The 22,483-nt window shown below is 34.9% G+C and overlaps 4 protein-coding genes across 9 annotated transcripts in view; 2 read left to right on the top strand and 2 right to left on the bottom strand.

Annotated features, from left to right (window-relative positions):
* Positions 1-2,984: 2,984 nt before the first annotated feature.
* On the top strand, positions 2,985-5,638 carry LOC116772949 (conserved oligomeric Golgi complex subunit 2). Its single transcript, XM_032665276.2, has 6 exons — positions 2,985-3,177; positions 3,253-3,480; positions 3,550-4,396; positions 4,480-4,685; positions 4,821-5,266; positions 5,357-5,638. Exons 1-6 carry the CDS (start codon positions 3,100-3,102, stop codon positions 5,622-5,624), a joined length of 2,073 nt encoding a protein of 690 aa, XP_032521167.2. The 5' UTR covers positions 2,985-3,099; the 3' UTR covers positions 5,625-5,638.
* A 48-nt stretch (positions 5,639-5,686) lies between these two features.
* LOC116772950 (DNA polymerase iota) lies at positions 5,687-7,848 on the bottom strand. Its single transcript, XM_032665277.2, has 2 exons — positions 7,703-7,848; positions 5,687-7,606 (listed from the first exon to the last, which is right to left on the bottom strand). The coding sequence occupies exons 1-2, from the start codon at positions 7,711-7,713 to the stop codon at positions 5,797-5,799; spliced, it is 1,821 nt and encodes a 606-aa protein (XP_032521168.1). The 5' UTR covers positions 7,714-7,848; the 3' UTR covers positions 5,687-5,796.
* A 226-nt stretch (positions 7,849-8,074) lies between these two features.
* LOC116773022 (protein phosphatase 1 regulatory subunit 21) lies at positions 8,075-12,697 on the top strand. Its single transcript, XM_061528661.1, has 9 exons — positions 8,075-8,254; positions 8,326-8,520; positions 9,371-9,502; positions 9,892-10,131; positions 10,344-10,427; positions 10,527-10,680; positions 10,790-10,962; positions 11,061-11,156; positions 11,435-12,697. The coding sequence occupies exons 1-9, from the start codon at positions 8,189-8,191 to the stop codon at positions 11,543-11,545; spliced, it is 1,251 nt and encodes a 416-aa protein (XP_061384645.1). The 5' UTR covers positions 8,075-8,188; the 3' UTR covers positions 11,546-12,697.
* Positions 12,698-12,757: 60 nt separating this feature from the next.
* LOC116773090 (serine/threonine-protein phosphatase 2A 56 kDa regulatory subunit gamma isoform-like) overlaps positions 12,758-22,483 on the bottom strand; it is a 30,918-nt gene continuing 21,192 nt past the window's right edge. For all 6 annotated transcript variants that reach the window (XM_032665474.2, XM_061528658.1, XM_061528656.1 and 3 more), the window contains 9 exons: positions 21,989-22,188; positions 21,071-21,274; positions 19,159-19,289; positions 17,732-17,849; positions 17,098-17,210; positions 16,502-16,664; positions 16,028-16,257; positions 15,252-15,342; positions 12,758-15,021 (listed from right to left, as the gene is read on the bottom strand). In XM_032665474.2, coding sequence (XP_032521365.1) covers positions 14,875-15,021; positions 15,252-15,342; positions 16,028-16,257; positions 16,502-16,664; positions 17,098-17,210; positions 17,732-17,849; positions 19,159-19,289; positions 21,071-21,274; positions 21,989-22,188 — 1,397 coding nt within the window. In that variant the 3' untranslated portion in view covers positions 12,758-14,874. The remainder of the gene's footprint in view (positions 15,022-15,251; positions 15,343-16,027; positions 16,258-16,501; positions 16,665-17,097; positions 17,211-17,731; positions 17,850-19,158; positions 19,290-21,070; positions 21,275-21,988; positions 22,189-22,483) is intronic.

The following is a 22,483-nucleotide window of genomic DNA, read 5'->3' as shown; positions in this document are numbered from 1 at the left end:
CTTCAGAGATATTTGTTTCAATAATATTATGGTATTCAATATTAATACAAAGTTATGTCATTATTGGAGAATAATGATAAAAAAAATTATTTTTTTTAAGTTCATAAAATACTTCTTAAAAAAATTAAACAATACTCATTACTGAATGGATAAGGCGTAATTTAACATGTACTATTGCTGGTTCTGCCATACCATCCATAATAATAAATCGTCTTGATTATAACTATCCTAAAAAGGGACAAATCACTTAGCCTCAGTTATAGGATAGAATTTTTGCAATCTATACTAAGTCTGATTTTAATGTTAAATTAGCAACTTCTCACTAAACGCTTACGGAAGTATATACGATACTTACATTAAAACTACAAAAAAAATCATTTTATGTGTCTATCTGATTGTTCTGTCTAGTCTCTGAAACGATAGGACCGATTTTAACGTGAATTTCACAAGCAGATACGTAATGTGAAATGTCATAATAAGTAACTAAGACTACTTTTCAACCGACTGCAGAAAGAAGGAAGTTCTCAATTCGGCCAAATATTTTTCATACCAAATATTTGTTAAAAAGTTGATTTAATTTTTTTTTAGAAAATGGGCTTTGTGACGTAGTTCCATTGTAAGCAAGCCATAATCTGGTTAAGAAATCTTGGAAAAATCGAATAAAACCTCATAATGATGATGGCCTAATGTGCCCGCGAAGCCACCTGCAACAGCTTATTTGTATTTGGCAGCCGTAACAATATACGTTAAGTAAATCTTAGTGGATTTCCTGAAACATATGACTCTAACTCAGCCTTCATCTGAATAACTATTTCATTATCATAAACCTTTTATTTCAATAACGCTTAAGACACTAAACGCTTACACAACACTTAAGACCAGTTTCACCTTACTCTGTTTGTTAATTTTAAACTAAGCATTTAGTAATGAACCTTCACAAATATAATTGTCTGTAAAAATATTTACGTCCCGCGATGAAAAGTTAACAACGCATTATTAAATGTAACGTTATATGAAAGACAACCAAATCATTCGATCAATAACAAAGTATTGATTTTAATTAATTGTATAATGAAATATAAATATATATTGACAATTTTAAATTAACTAAACAATAAGTAGCGCACAAAATCTTCTTGATTATGAAATTTAAATATCCGTTGACTTTATCTGTAATAAGGGCCTAAGGGTTAGGCGTATAAAATGAGCGCCTTTCCAGATAATCAGAATACAACTTCTTTTTTTTTATAATTCTCATTACTTTAAAATTGAATGCTATAGAATATATCAACAGTGGTTTTTATGTTGCAGTGCCGTCACAGTTCAGATTAGGGTATCTAAGGGTAACTTATATTTGCATTAGTAAAAATGGTAATACATGCTGTTTTAGTCTGTGATTAAATAATTCATATATGTATTTTCATATTTTTGTAAGACATTCTATTATTTGAATTAGACTTTAGATTCAATTATTTTTTTGTCATGAATAAAAACCTTAGTAGGATTATTTTGACTTCTGATCTAGTCTAAAAGATATTTAGAACTAGTTTTCCAAAAAGCAGAAGCATTGCTTACCTTTTATCTCAACTGTTTCTAATATCTGGTAGCGGCCTTTTTTCCTAACGTAATCGGAGTCTTAGACTAATGAACTTGTGAAAAACAAGAGACACTTGTGAAAAACAAAGCATTATTACTTGTTTTGTATAGCTTGTTTGAAACAAAGCATTATTACTTAGTATAATGACTTCTGGGAACCGTTCAATACAGCGGCTGTTCTCTTCAAAAGAAGGCATCTCGCCAGATTGAATACCGGTTCGGACATAGCTGATCTCTCCGTGTGTGAATGTGGCAAGCAGAGCTCCTGGCAACTTTATGATACAGTACTTCTTGAGAAACCATGAAGAACCCTCTTATTTTCAGACAAAACCATCCAGATAATTGGTGATTTTTAATAAAGTCATTTTAATGGTACAAAGTTTTTTGGACTGTAATAATTTTCACATATAATTTAAGCCATAGAGGCTCTTAATATTATTGTCCACTTTGAAAAAATCTGCACCCACTACTGGTGGCTAATATCTCTAATTCACCTGTCATGCTAACTCTCACAGGAAAAATCTAAGTGAGTTTACATTTATCCGGTTTATTTTGTTTAAAGCCTTAGATTTTGCATGAAGTTTTGTAAAACATTTTAAAAATATAATTTACTAGACTTCTGGTCCCCATAGCTGAAGGGTTCCGATATGTTTGAGACGGCGGTAGTTAGTATTAATTGTGGCTTTATCTTTTCAATGTGGTTGCAGCTTAAGGAAACAATAATACCAGTAATAAGAATGTTGTTGAAAACCTAAAAATTCAATTGAAGACGAAAAGTGTCAAATTTATCAACGAACGCTATTAAAAGATCAGGTTTTCTTTATATTGATCACACACTCACACATCGGTGGCATTATTTAAGCTAAAAATGTATGGTAATGTAGATTGGAGAGCACGATAAAGAATTATGTCACAATCGAAATATTACTCTACTGAATAACATATATTATACTGTAATAAAAGTTACAACATAAAAAGTGTGTAATATACACTTTATTTATAAAATAGTATAAGGTGGCAACAAAACTTGTTTTAATTAACAAATCACAAACTATTTTTTTTTTTTGAAAACATCGAACTTTCTAACGTAGTTTTTATTTTATATCTGTTGTTGTGATGTCATTCAACGTTTGAGATTATAAATAATTTGTAAATATCTGATGTCCCACGTAGATTCTTTGACAAATGAAAATTAACAATAGAAATAAATCGTATTAGTTTAATATTTTAAACTTCTCAAGAAATATTAAGTATAGATTCTTGGATCTTACATTTAATAACTATTTAATTTAATATTATCAAACTTAAACAGTTTCAATCTGTTTGATAATGTTATATCTGAGTATTCGAGTTATGTCTGACGTGTAATATGTCAACAGTCAAGCTGACGTCAGATCTTTATATATGTCAAAATGAATTCCGTGAAGAAGAGCGATTTTAATAAATAAATGTTTATAAACTGTTTATTTTAATAATGGTGCCTTAACAGCAAAAATATCTAATATGGATAACGATACACAGGAGTTTACTCTACCACCGGCTCCTCGGGGCTTATGTTTTGATCGTAATGATTTTGTCAAGGTATAAATCGTTTTTTATTTAATAATTATAAATTTTATCTCTTTATAGGCATTTGTTTGATTATTTTTATTTCAGACCATTTTTTCAGTGGACAATTTCCTCGCAGATCATAAAGATGTAGCGTCTTTAGAAACTATGCGTGATGATCTAGGTGTCTACCTGAAAGTCCTAAGACTGGCTATGATAGAACTTATTAACAAAGATTATGCAAATTTTGTCAATCTGTGTGCTACGCTTATCGGTTTTGATAAGGCAATTATAAAAGTTCAAGTGCCATTAAGCCAGTTAAATGAAGAAGTATTGGTAAGTTATATTTTGATTTATTTACAAGAAACAAAACCATAATAATATCTGACCCTTTGTCTCTTTCAGAGTGTCAAGCAATGCCTTGAAGATGCTATGAAAGAACTGTCACTATGGCTCAATCAAAGACATGTTTTATTAAAAAAGAAAATGCTGTTAAAATATTATAGTCAGACCATTAACTGTTTGCTCACACTAGGGAGCATCTTGGTTGACATGAAAGATAAAAAATATCATGAGCAAATTATTATTGCGGATAGAGCAGCAATGCAATATAATGAATTGACATATTCTATATCAAAATGTGACAGTCTCCTTAAATCAGAACAGAAGAAACAGTACACAGAGGTTAGAGGAAAATTAGTTCAGAATTTAAATGATTTGCTGTTTCAATTTTGGAATGACAATAGCGAAGAGTATCTCCTCAGGACACTGGTGACATTATCCACATTAAATAGAGTCAGTGAAACTGAAATGTTGATAAGAAAGCAAGCCGTGGCTCCGTTATTGCAAGATATTATAAGTGAACCCGCTTTACAAAGAAGCAAAGATGGATTACAAGGAGTTTATCAAAGGATATTATCTTTATTAGACACTAAACTTAAATTACTGCTAGTTGTAACACAACATTCCAGGTTAACGGTGCAAGCTCGGAAGTACAGATTTTTAGTTAATTGTTTTTGGTGTGAAGTTGAAAGCCGTCTTGAAGTGAACCTTGCTTCCATTTTCGCACCTGGAAATCCTCAATTATTCTACAGAAGATATTCTGAGAGCATGTGTTTTATAAGAAAATTAGAAGAATACTGCGCCACTAAAGAAACAATTAAGTTGTTGCATGAAACACCGGAATATAAGAGTTTTCTCAGGAGGTGGAATTTGCCAGTGTATTTTCAAATTCGATTTCAGGAAGTGGCAGGTAGAGAAAAATACTTTAGTGACTATCACACTTAGTTGTTAAATATGTGATGGGTGAATTGATTGAAAAATCGTAAATTTTAGGTGGTTTTGAAGGGTCTCTAAAATCAAGTCCGGTACTGCAAGAAAATGATGGTTTCGTTTTACTAGAAACATACAACTGTTGGAGGGCCCTACAGGACTGTTGGTCGGATGGTATCTACATAGAGGCATTGTCTCATAAATTTTGGAAACTATCACTTCAATTAATATCAAGATATACAACATGGATCACAAGTATTTGCACTCAGGTAATATAAAACTCATATACTTTCTCCTTTTTTGTTAGGAACACAGTTATCCATATGTAATACTTATGTTAATATTTAAATGTACATACTAGTGAAAATCGTAACAGTCCTTAACACATTTCCATAATTTTACAGACCTCCAAACCTAAAGTAGAACCTACAGGACTGGACAAGACTCTCATAGAATACAGCATTAGTTTCTTGATTGACAGCGAGAGACTGTATCAAAGATTACCACAATTCTTACAGATGGTTGAAACCAAAATGTGTAATCAAAAATGCAAAGATCTGCTGATACCAAGTCTCAAACCATCACAGAATCTGTTATTAGGTTTGAAAAATAAAATTCATCAATGCATTGTAAATGAGCTGTATGAGTATTTCAATGTACAACTAAAACAAGTCAGTGACATCCCGAGGCTGTACAGAAAAACTAATCGCAGTATACCAACAAAACCGTGCACTTACATTGAAACAATTGCCAAAAGTATTAAAGGATTTAATGAAGAAGTGTCCACGAGGTTGGATAAGGAATTCTTAGTCAATGTCTATAATGATCTGTTTAAAACCATGACAGACTCGTAAGTACCTTGTCACTATGGTTGATGGTCGGCCAATAAAATATAAAATTATATGATAAATACTAAATAAAATTATGTATAAATTTTCAGATATTATAAATATGTAGAAGATGTTTTAGTATCTGTTCATAAAACTGAAGAGTCCTTGAGAAGGTTGAAGCAAATTCGAGATATATCATTTCAACAGACACAAGAAAATACAGGCGTCAATGATGGTGACAAAATTAGATTACAGCTGAATGTAGATGTCGTTTCGTATAGCAATCTGGCTGAGACCCTTCATGTAAATAATGTGCACAAACTAAGCCAATTAACTACAATGGTGTCCAATACTGTAAAAAATATAGCCATTAAATGATATGTCCAATACTATTCTCCGGCTTTTGACTTACCCTCCGAGTGAATGATAAAAAAAACGAATTATTTTATATAACATAAACATGTATTTGATCAGCTGAATAAAATTGTATGATTTGAAAAAATAGAAACCATTCACTTATCACTTAAATAATTAACAAGTTTAACTAATGCTATTTGTTTGGAACAAAATATTTTAAAAGAGTGTTCGGTTTAGCTTTGTTCAATGTTCTGGGGCTACTTCTGACCCCTGAACTGGAGGGATTCTTCCACATGGCTTTCAGTTCTTGTTGCATTTCTTCAGGGAGAGCATTAAAGACTTCTTTATCTACATAACTAGGACAAATGTCACATTTACTGTCAGCTGCATCCTTTGTAGTGTCTGAAGTATCAGAGAGATTGTCTTTTGCAGGACTCGCTCTAGGGGTTAGTGACCTGTCTCTGGAATTTAATCTTAATTCAGAAACCTTTTCTAGTTCTTTAGAATTGAGCCTCAACTCGCCTACTTTAAGTTTACTAGGAGATGCAACTTCCTCCTTTGATAAGCAACGTCTTTTAGCTATCCAGGTTCCCTTTTTAGGTTTCTTAGGTGATGGTTCCACTTCACCGTCAGATAGATCAGTGGTGGTACTACTACTAGGAGACGCAGCCGAATAATCCATAGAAGAAGCTGAAGTATCACAGTCATTTGTAATATTGAGTACGGATTGGACCGATATATCATTCATTAAATAATTGACAATGGACCCTCTACCTGTCATACGCTCTTGGAACTTTGTGAATGCCAAACCCACTAAAGTTAAATGGAATGGTTTCGATAAGTCAATTAATTTGTTAAATAATCTCATTATTATGCTCATTAGCTTCTGCCTACCAGAATCTGTAACTGTGAGTGTTCCATTGTTAATTGTGAAGATGGAAGGAGATACCTGACACTGCCTCGACTCTCTGTGACTGCTTAATCGTTTCACATCTTTTTTCCTCAGAGTCACTCTTAGTGATACTGGAATGCGTCCATCTTCTCTCACTAGAATCAACAGCCTTTGAAGCAATGCTTGAAATTTTTCTTCAACTTCACTCTTAACACTCACAGTCTTAAAGCTATCTTCTAAACCTATACTCTGAGGCCTGCCCGTTTGTTTAATTGGAGTATTATCTTCACCGACACTTAAATTCTTAAGTCTCACCGCCATGTCAGAACTAAAATGCTTTTTCAATACTTCTATAGAAACTTCTTGTAAATCCCTCACAGTGATAATTTTTTGAGAGATGAGGGCTTCAGTAGTTTTGGATCCTATACTTGGTATTGAGCGGACACTTTGCAAGGTAGACATAAAACTGACGCCATGCTCGGGGTAAATTGTTGTTTGATCATTAGGCTTATTTAAAGGACATATAAGCTTAGCCAACAGTTTATTGTGTGCTATCCCAGCACAAGTAGTAAAACCTAATTCGTCGTAAATTTTATGCCTCATTTCAGAGGCTATTTGTGATGCTACTTTCAGTCTTGCATGGCAACCACACACACACTCTGCGTTGGACTCAGTGTATAAATGACCTGATACTGTGATACTTTTTAAATTAACATTTTTTATTCTTTCTTGTACTATATTTGTGACATCAATAAAATTTTCATCCATTCCTAACTTCTCCACTGGACACTTAAACGTTTGTAAAACTGTAAATATTTTATTGGACGCCGCTCTATAATCATGTAAGTCTTCGCCGTTAATAAGTTTTAAATTCGGACATACTTTTAAAGCATCAGACACGAGCATGCACTTTCGTATACCGTACTTCCTGGCTTCATAATTACTGGTTACAACGATGTTTTTCTGTTGGATTCCTAGCGGAAAACAGCGCAGTTCTGGTTTCTGCACCATCTCTACTTGAGCGTAAAAACAATCCACGTCTATGTGTATTATACTCTTAGAGTGGTCACTCGAAACATCGGTAAATGTAGAACAGCTTGAATCCATATTCCTGTGGATTATTTATACAGTTTCATTACGAATTACTTTGTTCTGGCTAAGTTTTACCTGTTGCGATACATTGTTAAATTATAAATCAAAACCTTACCTGTCGTCCATGTTTTAGTCATAAAGTAATATTATATGTTTTGTGATAAATAAGTACGAAATATATTTAACAAATTATTGTTTTTCTTTCATAAATTCCAAAATATTGATATTTTAGATTGGACTATCTAGACACATCAACAGAGAAAATATTGCCAGGAGTGAAATTTCTTGACAGATAATAAAACTTTAAACAGTAGTGTAATTTCCTTAGTTGTCAAGAATGCAAAAAATAATATAAAGATTGACTTAATATCGTTTATTAGATTATATATATTCATTGTGTAAAATTACCTTTCTATTTTGCATAACCATTACTAGTGGTAGCAGTTAATCATGTGTTAAATTTTATAAACGTCAGGTTAATGTCAAATTTCTGTCATTTTTAACAGGAAAGTGGGTGTTGAATATTATATTAGATACTGTTACAACAAACAAACAGTTTTTATTATAATTAGCAATGGTAAAATTTTCTTGAAATCTAGTCATGGAGGGGTTGCCTTCCGGCGATGTACAGGCCAAGTATCAGAAACTAGCATCTGAATATTCGAAGGTGAGGTGTTCACTGTATTCATATTGGTTTGTCGATCGGCAATTGCTATAAATTCATTGTTTCCGTTTCAGTTAAGGGTCCATGTTAAAGTGCTAAAAAAAGGTGTCCTAGATGAGCAGGCTAAGTCGAATGAGCTCAGAGAATTATTAAAAGAAAAAGAGAAAAACCTTAGAAAAGGCGAATTGGAAATAGATTCCCTAACATTTAGAAATCAGCAACTGACGCGACGCGTTTCCGTCCTTCAAGATGAACTTGATAATCTCCAGGCAAGTTTCACTTTAGAAATAAAATCTAATTTAGTTATTACTGATTTAGGTGCAAAATTTAATGACTTCTAAATCTTTATAGTTTTTATATGATAACTGCAAACTGCAATAACTCTTTTATGTAGTATATTTAAATAGTCTCTTTGCATTAGAACTATTGATAAAATTTTAAACCACTTTCCAACCAAGTTTCTGACACTACACTAATAATTTGCATACCTTTTGTGTGGTTATTTTTTCATAGAAGAAGGATTTTGGTTGTGAATTCTAAAGTTAAACGATTTTGGATTTTTTTAGATTTACTGACATATCTCAGAAATTATAAAGTAATGAATTAGTTACATTTCTAGCATTGTATTAGTTCAGTATTTCAGAAAAGAGGAAACTTTGGCTTATTCAGATTTCAAAGACACAGTGAGTGGTCATCATATCTGCTCATAGTTACGACTTACTGTGATATTATGAATTACCAAGAGATTTGAATTTAAACCTTAGTTATTGTTGATGTTATAGGAAACAACTCCTTACAATTCTGATACCAGTTTAGATTTTTGACTGGACCGTTTTCATTGTTAGCCTAGTAATAATTTAAGTAAATGTTTGCTAGCTGTTCTTAAACAGATAAAAACGTCACATGAAAGTAGTATATGTATATGAGTATAATCCATTTCTGTTTAAAAATCTGTTTCCCTATATTATTGTTTCCATTCTGTAGATCTAGCTGGCCTGTGTTGTCAGATGTTTGTATTCTCGGCATGTCGGACATGATAGGGGCATTTTTATATTACATAATACAGAAATGGTGCTACATAATAAGGTTTATTGTAATTCTATACCTAAAACATTCCAGTCAAAATCAACAAAGAAATCAAAGAGTAAAGATGAGAAGCAATCAGCCAGTAATGTCGCCCCACCTGACTCGGGGGTTCTGCAAGAGGAGCTCCAGAAAAAGATAATTGAAAACGCCCAATATGCATCACAGGTTTGACATTTACTTGTTATTAGTACTTTTCTATTAAGTTACCTCACGCAGATTTAGTAAAGTAACTTGTTTAGTATCATTATTCTAACATTTTCACATTTATCTTCCTTTTAACAAATAAAAGGGACTCGTTATGTAAACCCTTTGTAAAAATATGTCAAATTTGTCCTTTTCATTGTAAGAATGTTTTAGAGTGATGCCGTGATGGGCTTACTATAACTTTTTAATTTTACTTAGCATTAATTCTGAATATTTAAGGAAAGATGATTTGTAATTTATATTATAATAAAATTCTATAAATGTATGTCAAATTTCTTCCCGTGAGGATTAGGAGCCATAATTTTAAAATAAAACCTTATAAATTTTTGAACTGAATTGTATTTTCTCAGCTCTCAGATAAGTCATTTGAGGTGTCTCAGCTGCAGGCTTCTTTGGAAGACTTACAGAGGCACATGAGTGAAAGTGATAGTAGGTATAAGTGTGAAATCGCAAAACTAAAAAATAAGAATCAGGAATTGCAATTTACATTGGAAGAAATCCAGAGAGAGAGGGCGGGGAACATTCATAAAACACTGAACAATCAAGCGCTCAGTTGCAACGGAGATTTCCTTTCTGAAGGCGGCAGTTTGGTGAGTGATATCAATATTTTAATCAATTAAATAATACTTTTTGATGGAAAAATATTAAAAGAATGTTTGTTATATTTTAAATTAATAATAATTAGTATTGTTTTAAGTATTCCGTGCAATATATTAATGTTAAAGAAAGATTCGGTCTTCATTTCCTTCACGAGGGAATCAAATGCCATATTTTGATATATCTATATTTGTTTTATTTTCAGGTCGGAAGTGAAGATGCGCTGAGTTCTGTGGACGATTCGAACATAAATGAACAATTGAGTACAAAAGCGCATACATTAGAACAGGTGTCTATACTTAACTACACGCAGAACTATTATTACATACATGTTAACATTCATATAAATCTTATTTTATTCTTGTTCATGTTCTTTTCTTTTGTTAAGGAAAATGAGAAACTCCTTATGGAATACGAGATACTGAAAATGGAAAATGAGAGCCTTAAATTAGATTTAAGTAAATACGTGGCGGCGTCCCAGAAGAGACGAGGGGACACGCTAGACTCGGGGGACTTCAATACATTCAGTGAAACGTCTGTCGGTGAGTCGATAAACATTTAGATTATATAATAAGAAACATTTTTATAATCATCACTAACCTATGTTAGTTGTGTGAATAGTATTTGTTAAGGAATGTGTTTGTGTGCCAGATGCTGAGGGCAGAGTGACAGGTGTTCTGGGGAGCCTGGTGGTGCCGTTCCTGGCCAGCGAGGAAATGCAGCATAGAGAGAGTAGAATCACTCGCTACTATCAAGATAAGCTGAGCAAACTGAGCATCCAAAGAGACGAGCTGAGCAGCAAAACTGAGCATTACACTAAAGAAGTACAGATTATAGAATAATATTGCTAAGCGAAGTTATTTGCTCCTCAATTGGTTATAATTACAATACATATAATAATTTATATAATTTTTTTGTACAGTGTGAAATGCTTCGTCTGCGGTTCGACGAGCTCGAAAGAGAAAAGGAAACAGACGCGCGGGTCCTGGAGGAGAAACACAGCACGATCAGCAGACTGGTTAGTAGCACACACACGATCACCTGGAACCGCTATGTTTAACACAAGTTTGTATACTCACACCACACACGAAGCGTTCCCAGTTTTCATTCAGAACCTATATCGATACTATCACGTGCAAACAAAACTAACTAGGACGTCATCTAGAAGCAATTCAAACATTCCTATATTATCGAGTTTTAATAAGAAATAAAATAAAAAACCCGAAAGCAAGACCAATTTATATTGGTTCAGTGTCAAAAGTATGATCATAGTAATTACTTGTTGATGTGACCCAGGAGGAGGAGCTGCAGTCCACGTCTCGCAACTACGAGCACCAGCTGCGGGTGGTCAGCGAACATGTAGCAGCGCTCAACGACCGGCTGGCTGAGAAGACGAGGCGCAAGTAACAACACGACGCGGGGACGACACGGCCGGCACACGACCGCGGACCGGTCATGATCTCATACTGTCTACACACCCGGGAGGAACGAACGAAGCAAAGAAATGAATGTCCACCAACAGAATGGGTCCATTCTATTGGTGGAGCTGATTCGGAAGCGCCTTTAGTTATTGTTACTACTTTAATCCACGCCTCTTTCTGTTCACTGTTAAGACACCGTCTGTATGAACACACCTGTCCGCTCTTCATTTTCTCCCTGACCCGTGAACGTCTCAGCAGTGCTGTCGGCGTTGTTCTTGCCGCTTTGAACGTTCTATACTCTTCCAGTCCCGGACATGTTAGCGTCAGGAGCTAGACGTAGCAGCTTGTTTTGTCCGCGCGGTGTCCCTGGAACTATATATCGGATGAGAAACAGCGTTATTGTGATACTTTATATAAGTGTAGCGACGAAATTAAATAAAATGATTTAAATATATAAGAGGTTCGTTTGAAGCTGTCAGCTGTTGTAGTGAATACTAGACTTTGATTTCGCACTCCCCTGTTTCGAGGCCTAACTTTGTTACCCGCGAGTGATGACTAGGAATTGAAACATGCAATATTAATTTAGTTGATTGTCCTTTTGTTATATATTTCTAGGCAAAATTTAAAATGAAATTGATTTTACGTGTTTGATCGTTTTTATATCTGGCAACAAAATGTGCATCTGATTTTGACAAGTATATCACTTCGATGGTGATTGGCTTTTTTGATTTTTATCTGTGTCCAAACCGTCGTCTCGTTAAATGATCTTTATGTATAAATAATCAGTCAATATTCCCGGGAGGAAAATATTCTTGAATGGCAATAATTGAACGATGACTTTAAGCACGCAATAGATTTTTTAAAATGTTTACACAGTTCGTGTTGTGTGCGTTAGGTGTTACTAAGCTTATGTGATTATAAAGTTCTACTTGAGACTCCTCGCATCAAGGTTTTAAGACAAAAATATATCTAACGACACTCGAAACCACATCCGAATATTCACGTATTGTTTTAAAATAAATATAAGAGCAATTTTTTTTTATTATTATTACTTATATTATAAAAATCGTGTAATTATTTATGTATAAAACGAGTCTGGTATACAATGTATTTATAAATAATAAATAGTTTTAAACAATGCTTCACTTTTATTTCGTCTCAAGGTATATTCAGAAGTCTTTCAATCAAACAACGAGTGTATGCACAACTTTGTATTATAACGTAACATAAGCACCTTACAATATGTCATCTTTTACATTATTTGTTTTCAACAGTTACATTATCGTTATAAATATTTATACAAAATTTATCATTTTTTTTTTTTATTAAACAGCGTCGCAAATTATCGCTAAAACGGTCAGTCCAATAACACGGAGATCTACGTGAGGTGGGCGGCAGCGACCGCGGTGTGTACAACTCGAGAATTTACAATAAACAAATAGATTGCACAAAAAATCGCCTTCCAGAAGCAAAACGTACCTTTTCAATATGTTTCATGTTTGTTTCGTGACCGCGGCCCCTCCCCGCCCGCGGCGCGAGGCTTGGCTGACCGAGGGGAACATTATAAGAACTCTCTTTTCGCAATTTCATTTAAAGTGTACATTTACTGCGGAGTCAGTCAATAGCGACACAACTCCCGTTACAACGTGAACGTGTCCACACGCACTCAGATACACTTCCTTTTATTTTTTTAATAAATACTGCGAACATTAAAGTTATTTCAGACCACGCGGCATCATTCACACTTACAATTTTTTTATCTAACGGTGTGAAAAATATATGTAAAGGATTTTAAAACATATCCGCATCCCGGTCGGCACACTGTATACAGCAACAGTGCAGTTCACATTCTGATGTTATATCATTATTTTTTTACAAATTTTACACACAGACATACAAAAAATATTATTGTGTTTATATTTACCCCATACATCATAAATTAAACGTCGCATTATGAATACAATTTTAAATAAAATAAAATAAAACTAACATAAACTATATATAAACTAGAAAGCACACTTGTAATATTTTCAACGTCCGAGTGTATCTGGCAACACTGGATTTTATCGCAGGATGAATCCGACGATATATCTTGTATATAATCGTTTATTGTAAAGTGTGATACAACAATATGATTCAAATACAAATCTTCCCGTAACATTGGACAGTCATCATAGTTCAATAATCAACTTGTATATTTTATTAACTATTCTCCTCTCGCTTACACCCTATATAACTAAGGCTGTGTTCGTTCGGTGAGGTGATGCGTATCGTTATAAGGATGGTACATATTAGATTGATAGTAAACGAGAGGAATTCACGTAACAGTATAACAATATTATTAAAATCAATTTATCTCGTATTGTACTTTATTTAAAGGCTTTTAGGGATAAACATTCTAAATTTAAAAATGAAATAAGTCAAATGTTCTGTAACTTAACAAGTTTACTGCGACAATAAAATGACAGATTCGAAATTTAAAAAAAGTATAGATTTACGATTCGTTCTAAAATCATGTCAAATGTAACAATTTTTTTAAAGTGAGAAATTTGTGAGATAAAAGGCGAATACTGGTCTCATATGTATACACGGGCACAGCCAACAGTTCCTGTGTCGATTAATATAGAAATGAAGATCACTGAAGAAAGGCCGAGTTACGTTCGGTTGGAGTACTGTCTACTGAATATATCAAAGTTATAGGTATTTAGGGAAATGCAACTCGACAGGATTTCGGTGTTAATTCCCGCGCCGTCGACGGCGTGTGGGACGCGGTGTGTTCTAAAACTATATACAATTACATGGTGGGCGATAACATCATGGAGTTAGTAGCTTCGAGTTTGTGTCCAGACGAGTCTAAAGCGGTGCGCCGACTACTTAACATTAAGACATACTAATGGCGACAGATTTCAGATTCTGTTCTTTAAAACCGAAATGTGAACATGCTGTATAATTCGTTATAAGTGTTCCGCTTTAAAGAACACAATCCTATAGGCCTTATGGCGATAATTTGTTATACTATCTTTATAAATACATCTCGTCACACCGAGCGTGGAAATCCCGTACGACGCTAAGTAGATTTAAATGCATATCAAAATCTCTCAGGGGAACGGGTGAGTTCACAGTCGCGGAGTTCACGCGAAGGACTCCATTAGCACTCCAGCGGATAATATAAGGGCGAGAGTCGCACTGACCCCGTCGGTGGAGAGTCCACACACGGGCTCGCAGCTAGCAGCCGCCACTGTAACGGTCCGTGGTAGAGGTCGCCGGTCGCTAGCAGCCGCCACTGTGGCGTTCCGTGGTAGAGGTCGCTGGTCGCTAGCAGCCGTCAGCGTCAGGCGGCGTGGTGAGGAAGGCGGCGGGTCTCGTGTGGTCGGCGAGCGCTCGGGCTGTCGTCACGTCCGCCGGTAACTCGGACTTCTTCCGTAGTAGGGGCTTGCTGGCGTTGTAGTTCTGCTTTCGAGGCTGGAACATATAATTAATTTTCAGTATATCATCGTATCACGAAAGTGGTTTGTTGTTAGGAATATATTTATTTAGTAATGAATAGAAGGAGGTTCACACGCATTTGATCTTAAAATAATTAAGTGATTGAATAAATAAAATGCAAAGACCAGACCAGGACCATAGTTAAAATTAAAGAAATTAGATAAATGTCCATATAGCCAGTATCATAAACCCAGAGGTATTTATACTTCTGTGTCATTAAGCTGTGCTGCTCTCGTTGCAGCGCGCGCCTCCAACTTCTGCCACAGCTCCTCACGCTGCTGGAGACGCTCCCGCTCCCTGACACAAACATACATTATTTGGCATTAGCGTTTCACCCAACATCGCTGCTTGTATTGGCTGTATACGTGTGAGAGATTCATAATGTTACGTCAGTAACAGTGGCGTGAGAATAACACATCACTCTACACGGAATACTTAAGCCTAACATTGTTAAATCTTTATTTATTATATACTTTAAATCAAATAAATGATTCAGCACGGGCGCCATCTATCAACAGTAAACAGAAACAGTGTCTACAGACCGCTACTAGCGCCGCCTTCTAGTTTATGTGATCGAGAACAGCACTACTCACAGTTTATAATTAATTAAGACACAGAGTCTTCTCGAAATAGTTGCACAACTAAGAAACATTAAAAGGATTGGTTAAAAATTAAACTGAGAACCACTCTATTGTGGGTGGTTCAACTGATTGAGTAACGGAAGATTATGTTATAGAAGTAAATTTAGGAATAAATAAAAAAAATAAAGTTCCTTTAAAATACAAAGCATAGACTCAACTGCAAATACATTCTTACAGAACAACTAAAGCATTTACCTGTGTTGCTTTAAGTGACATTGAGAGAACTAAAACATGGAAACAGACGCTTCGTTGTTGTTACTCTGAGGGAGCGGTGACATCACAAAGTAAGCGCTCGAAAGGCAGGGCATTTAAAGCTTAATGTCTATCACAATAAGGCTCACTTCTGTTTCTCCTGCTTGTACTGCTGCGTGCACTCGTCGAACAGCTTCTGATTCATCTCCATGAAGAGCTTGAGCGCGTTGTACACCAGGCCGTGGATGGTCTTGTTCCAATGACTCTTCGTGTTCCGGTACAGCGACGGGAACATTATTGGCAGGATGTGGCTCGTGTTGTCCGATATCAGAGACATTATATACTCGTTGTTCCAGTAGTAGAGCGCTCGTTCCGCCACCTTGTGTAGGAATCATATTATTAGTGTGGCTACACGTTACTTACACTATCAAAGGGCATGGATTAAGATGATGTATCCGTGTCATAATTTATAATTTCTTGGCTATTTTATTATGCTTCTTAAAAACAAAGAAAAACATGATCATATTTCCGTTATTGTTATATAACCCCCCCCCCCCACCACTCAATCCAAACCATCCAAAACATGACAACACTTGTATTGTATATTATAATCAAGGTTTAACCTGGAAGTGTGGGCTGGAGACGCACTTGGCCAGCTGTCTGAACAGCGGGTCCATGACCTTCTGGAACTCAGCTGGTTCTATCACATCCAGGATCTCCTCCATTTCGTTGAGGAACATCACTTCTTTGGGGGAGTGTGTCTTCGGCCAGTACTTCAACAACGCCCTGTTGACGTTGATATACAGGGTGCTACTTAGTTGTCTGTCTTACTTTTAACAATTTGTGTAAATGTCGTTTATAGAACATGCTAATATGTGAGGATTTTTATTCCAATATTTATAATTGGAAACATCAAACTACATCTTATTTATATAATGAAAGCTGTTTGTTCTGCAACAATATGTACTGCCATCTTTTCTAAGCCCTTAAAATAAGAATTGAAGTGAACAGTAAAATTTTATGTTATTTATAGGGATGATACAGTTAATTAAATTTCACAGTAGCCTTTGATTTACGCAGTTAATACGATATATATTACAACATATGGAGACAGACGAGCTGACAGTCTTATGACGTCATTGAACCTGAGGGCTGGTTGCGGTCGCCATGCCGTGGTTGTCATACGTGTAACTGAGATCATAATATATAATCAACAAACCTGACAACGGGTTGTGTGAGCGAGGGATCTTTCTCTAGGAACTGAACCACACAGTAAGCCAGCTGTGGATGGTACACTGACAGAGACTTCACCTTGTGCAGAGGAAGTAGCACCTGGATATATATATGAGTATTAACAGGCTGTCGCATTCTATCCTACCAATATTATAAGGACATATGTATGTTTATCCTATTTAACTCAAAAACTTCTCGACGGGTTTTGATGAAAATTAACAGTAATGTAGCTTAGACGTAGGATACAACTGATATCGGAATGCTGTGTCGTTAAAGCGAGGTCACGGCGTACCAGCTGTGTTTAGTGTGAATTCCCGCGACACAATCAATGGGATTTGTTCAGCACACTATTAATATCTCTGTTTAACTAATTCCAGCGTCTATGACGAGAAAAACTGCTAGTTATATATACAAACATCCAAATAAATGTTATATACAGGGTGAATATAAATGAATTTAAGAACTTTCGTCTTTTCTATTTCATTCTGAAAATTGAGTGCAAGTGAAACTTATTGCACAATTTATTCTATAGAAAATCATCCCGTCTCTTTCTAACTTATGACTATAAGGAGATGTTCCATCTCATTCTAACATGAGCGCTGTGAGCGGGATGTACTAACTCTGAGTAAGAATAGTTTGTGCTCCTCCTTCAGCGGCAGCGCGAACCCGTTGATGATGCTGCCGAGGATCTCCAGCAGCTCGGCTATACCGTTGTGGTGCTCGGTTTCGTATATAAACCTGGAACAAAAAGATAGATTTACACACATATTATATGGAATGGAAATTAAGATAAACGTTTTATTTGTCGATTTGAGCGTTGGATTTCACGAGAAAGAGTGAGTGAGTCAGTGAATTTAAACTAATATATTTTACAGATTTTTTTTTTAATATATTCTTTTCCTGGATTGAGACTAAATATTATTTATTTGTTACAATGAATATTAATTTAAACACCTGTCAGTTGAATTATAAATTTTATAATCTATTTTCTATGCACAGTATAGTGATTATCCATATTATTAATTTTTGTCGCATAAATTTTCTTATGTGATTTTTATTGATCGGTCAACACCAAGCGATATATAAGTGTTTCAATCTATACTACACTATTCGATGATATGTTTGTCTTATTGTTTGTTAAATACTTTGACCGCGGGAACCAGTTCTAATAGATAAATAATTTCTGGACGGATTCATCAAGTTTCGATAACTGGGAGCAGAGTATTAATGATGAATATTGAATAACTTGTAATATTATCATTTTGATAATTAATGTTTATTAATCGATACGTTAGATTATGAAGTCCTTCCCTGCCCAATGCTTGAATAGTACTCTTTACAAATACGTCAAAGTATAACGCGAACCAATCCGCCGTGAGCGGCTCGCGCGAATTATAAAACGAAGCTATTAAATAACTGTACGATTAATAAAAACTAATATCACATGTATAAAGTCGCCGACCGTTAGCGAAGATCACGTATACTGATATGACCCGACGACCGTTATGTTACGAATCCAGTGTTAATGTATGGAAAAATACGAGATCGCGTACGAATACCACGCCGGACTGTCGGGAATGGAAGCTTTTGGTATGCTATAAAATTCCAATACATTCATTAGTCGCGGAGCGTTTCAAGCCGAATGTATTTTACTATAGAATTTTTTTTCATATATGAAATATATGTACAAGCTATACAATACATTAATACCATGCCAATCACGAAGCCGATGTGTTGTAGAGAAATTGTTGAAAGCACAGACTGAATAACGGATCAAATAGCGATGCAATTAAAAAGTTTTGCATTCGTTCGTAACTTTACGATTGATTAAATCGATACAACTGCAGCACAAACTACACTGTGGACCATTAGTACAAGTTTGCAGCTTCAAACTAAATACGGAGAGTTTCACGTTTCCAGCCCTGGTTTGATACTACCATGAGTATATATATGAATGATAAAAATTGGATACTGCAAAAAACATAGTCTTACGCGCGGTTGAAACCTGTGCTAAGGGTGCGGATGTATCAGTATTGGTTACACTCACCTGTAAAACACATTGTTAATTTGTTTTCTAATATACGCTCGTAGTACTAAAAATTTTCCGTATATTCTATGTAGTGTTGTTTTGAGGAAGTCTCGCTCCCTCGGATCTTCTGTATCAAATAGTTCTAGTAACTGAAAATGACACAAAAAAATTACATTATACATCAAGACTGAGTAATATGGTAACAAAATATATGGTAATAATTATTAAAAAGAAAAAAATAATATACAAGTTGAAAACATCGTAGATATGGCAACACTGAAATTAAAAAAAATCAATTAAATGAATTAACAAACATGACACCACTGACAGGTGTCGGCGCTAGATAATGACGAATAAATAATTGCAGTAAATATATAAATAGTAATAAGGATATAAATAATTCTTTTAAAAAATAAAACTTTTATCATATGAACATATATGAAGGCCGCACCAATGTCAACGGTTGCTGGAGCCGTAGTAATAAATCTATTTGAGCCCCACGTCCGTCAACAAGGACATCCGATAGAAAAGACGAACGTTCTGTGTAACGTCACAGTAATAACTCCATAGAGAAAATAATTTGATACAGAATAAGTTCCAGTAGTCATTTATATAGACACTCCATACAAAGCTCAAGACACAGTAACCTTATTAATATTATGAAAGGTCAAGTTTGTGGTTACGTGTGGATGTTTGTCGCTTTATCACGCTAAAACTACTATACACGTTTTGATGGAACTTTACGGAAATGTTACTTAGACATCAGAATAAGACATGGGTCATAATTTATCCTGGAATTCCGTGTAGTTCTCCGTGAAGACAGCAGAACTGTTGTACTTGCATGCAGTCACGTGACACAGACTACAGTGTCACTGCCTACTGGTTACCGTATCTATTGCTTCAATATACTTTATGCGTATTTCTCCCGAGCATTATTCCGAAGGTCACGCGGACGAAGTCACGGGCAACAACTACATATAAATAAAACAAAACAATTTACTAGCAAACGATAGACATTTAAAGGGAATAACTTTTGTAAACAAACATACTTGTGAAGTTGACAATGCTTGCACATACATATGTCATTTAATTTACACGGAAGTTACGTTATATACAATAGAATATAACGCAATAGTATATAATGACCACTAACAATAGAAAATTTTTATGTATATATAATATGAGTAGGTCGTGCGAGTTCCAGATGACTTTTCATCAGACAATAAACTTGTTGATGAAAAATATTATGCAGCTGTTTGTTTTCATTTTTATCGTGTTTCGTTGTCCTTGATACGTTTAAGAGAAATAAATATGAGAACTATATATGTACTTGTATTGAATTTATTAGTTAAAAAAATTAACCGAAAAGTATATTTTATTACTGATAACAATAATAAAACTCACTTTTTTAACAGAGGATTGATTTGTTTGTGGGTATTAGAAGGGTTACAAAAAATATATATTCATCAATTGTTTTGTGGAGAGTGCTCTAAGGTTTTAAAATAAATATAAAAATGATGAAATTAATTACAACAGTTACGTCAAAACTAAAACGTAGATATGTATTGTAAATTTATAGCAGCATCTTATTCTTGGAACCAATTCAGCATCATAATCAATAGGAGGACACCATGGATCAGATAGTGGACTAATAAAAAAACACCCATAAAGCGGTTGCCTTGACGGTCAAGGATGGCCTTCCTATTATATTGATTTTATGACTTAACCAAATATTCATAGGAACGTGGGCGTAGAGTGAGATGTTTGTAAATGTTATACAGAAAAAGAAACCGCGCTAATTACAAAGAAAACCTTCTAGAAGGTATCCAGAATATTTGTTACATTTTTTGGGACAGCTTCACGAGTGTCTTATGTATAATTGTTATGTATATTTCAAGTATAAAAACAGCTGGAACCAGCTTAAGCTGACCTGTAAAACGAACTTCTGGTCCATGTATTTCTTGGCGATGTTCGGCTGGAAGTCCGGCGACTCCAGCAGTCTGAGGAACAGCTCGTAGACCAGCTGCAGGTGTGGCCAGGCCGCCTCCAGCGTGGGCTCGTCCTCTTCAGGATCGAACTCCGCGCCGTTCGGGTTCGACGAAGGCGGCAGGGTACGGAACAGATTTATCGCGAACTGTTCGAATTAATTCATAATTTAGCACTAATATTATTATAAATTAAATTTATATAACAAAATCAATAAATAAAGTAAACTCTCAATAATATTAAACATATAAAAAAAAAACTTATAAAAATATATACGGAAACATTAAGCGTACATTTATTTTTAAATCCCATACGAATCATTGACCTTAATATATCAGAATTAGTTTGAATATAAATCCAGTATTACGCTCGGATTCAGAGATTTTGGTAATAAACTTTATATATAGGTCAAAGCCGATGTCGCTTGAATGGAGGACGTCAGTGAAGCGACCCAAAACAATTAGGAGAAGACACGTTTTAAGACATTTTTTATTGATATAAGACGTGTTTTGGACAACTGTGGAGACAGACAGAGTTGTAAAAATGCAATATACATCATGGAGAATCGTATAGCATTGATCATTGGAATCATTAATTGAATATTTTATGTTAATGAATACGGTATTAGCACTAGTATACATTAATACCTTATTACGAGATTATTAAGTATGTGGCAACCTTAACATGTGAAAAAACAAAAAGTTGTTTAAATTAGTTTCTGATGATATTTTTCTGTGCAACCAATATTGCCTGTTTCTTTGCTATAGGTTAGAATTAAATCCTGACCAAAAAAAGAGATAATTTCGTACGTACACACACACACAGTCATTCACACATAATAAGTTTAGTTCTCAATACAAACCATATTAACGGCTTCTGGGTATATAGCCTCGGTGATGACGCCGCGCTGCGAGGTGACGTACTCCACCATCTCGAGCAGCGCGGCTCTCTTCACCTCCTTCCACTTGAGGTCCGACAGCGGCTCGTCAGCGAAGTCGAACAACAGACAGCATTGACGTAGCTTCTGAACGAACAACTGTTCGCGCTCACCCGCCGGTGCATCTGTGTACAAATTCAAACATGATTTGTTATATTTTCCTTTAATCTGAAATTACGATGTATATAGTGATGTTGAGATAATTATTAATTACTATACGTCATAAACGTATGACTGACTGCAGGTTATCAACTTCACAATATAGATCAGCTGAGCTACAAACAGCTGATCAATAGTATAAATACAACTGCGTGATTTGTCAGAACAAAATCAATTTCAAGCAAGTGCATAGTGATGTTCACATAAAGCTGTTTAAAATAAAATGTTTATTTATGTAGGTTTCAAAGCTCCAAGGAAGAA

This window comes from Danaus plexippus, assembly GCF_018135715.1.
Source record: "Danaus plexippus chromosome 18 unlocalized genomic scaffold, MEX_DaPlex mxdp_35, whole genome shotgun sequence".
Lineage (NCBI taxonomy): Eukaryota > Metazoa > Arthropoda > Insecta > Lepidoptera > Nymphalidae > Danaus > Danaus plexippus.
The sequence above is the reverse complement of the archived record's forward strand: the minus strand, read 5'-3'. Positions and strand labels throughout refer to the sequence as shown.

Coding starts and splice junctions, on each gene's coding strand:
- LOC116772949 (XM_032665276.2), top strand. CDS start 3,100: ATGGATAACGATACACAGGAGTTTACTCTACCACCGGCTCCTCGGGGC. Junction 3,481..3,549: donor AGTTAAATGAAGAAGTATTG/GTAAGTTATATT, acceptor TGTCTCTTTCAG/AGTGTCAAGCAATGCCTTGA. Junction 4,397..4,479: donor TCGATTTCAGGAAGTGGCAG/GTAGAGAAAAAT, acceptor CGTAAATTTTAG/GTGGTTTTGAAGGGTCTCTA.
- LOC116773022 (XM_061528661.1), top strand. CDS start 8,189: ATGGAGGGGTTGCCTTCCGGCGATGTACAGGCCAAGTATCAGAAACTA. Junction 10,132..10,343: donor TTTCTGAAGGCGGCAGTTTG/GTGAGTGATATC, acceptor TTTTATTTTCAG/GTCGGAAGTGAAGATGCGCT. Junction 10,963..11,060: donor CTGAGCATTACACTAAAGAA/GTACAGATTATA, acceptor TTTTTTGTACAG/TGTGAAATGCTTCGTCTGCG.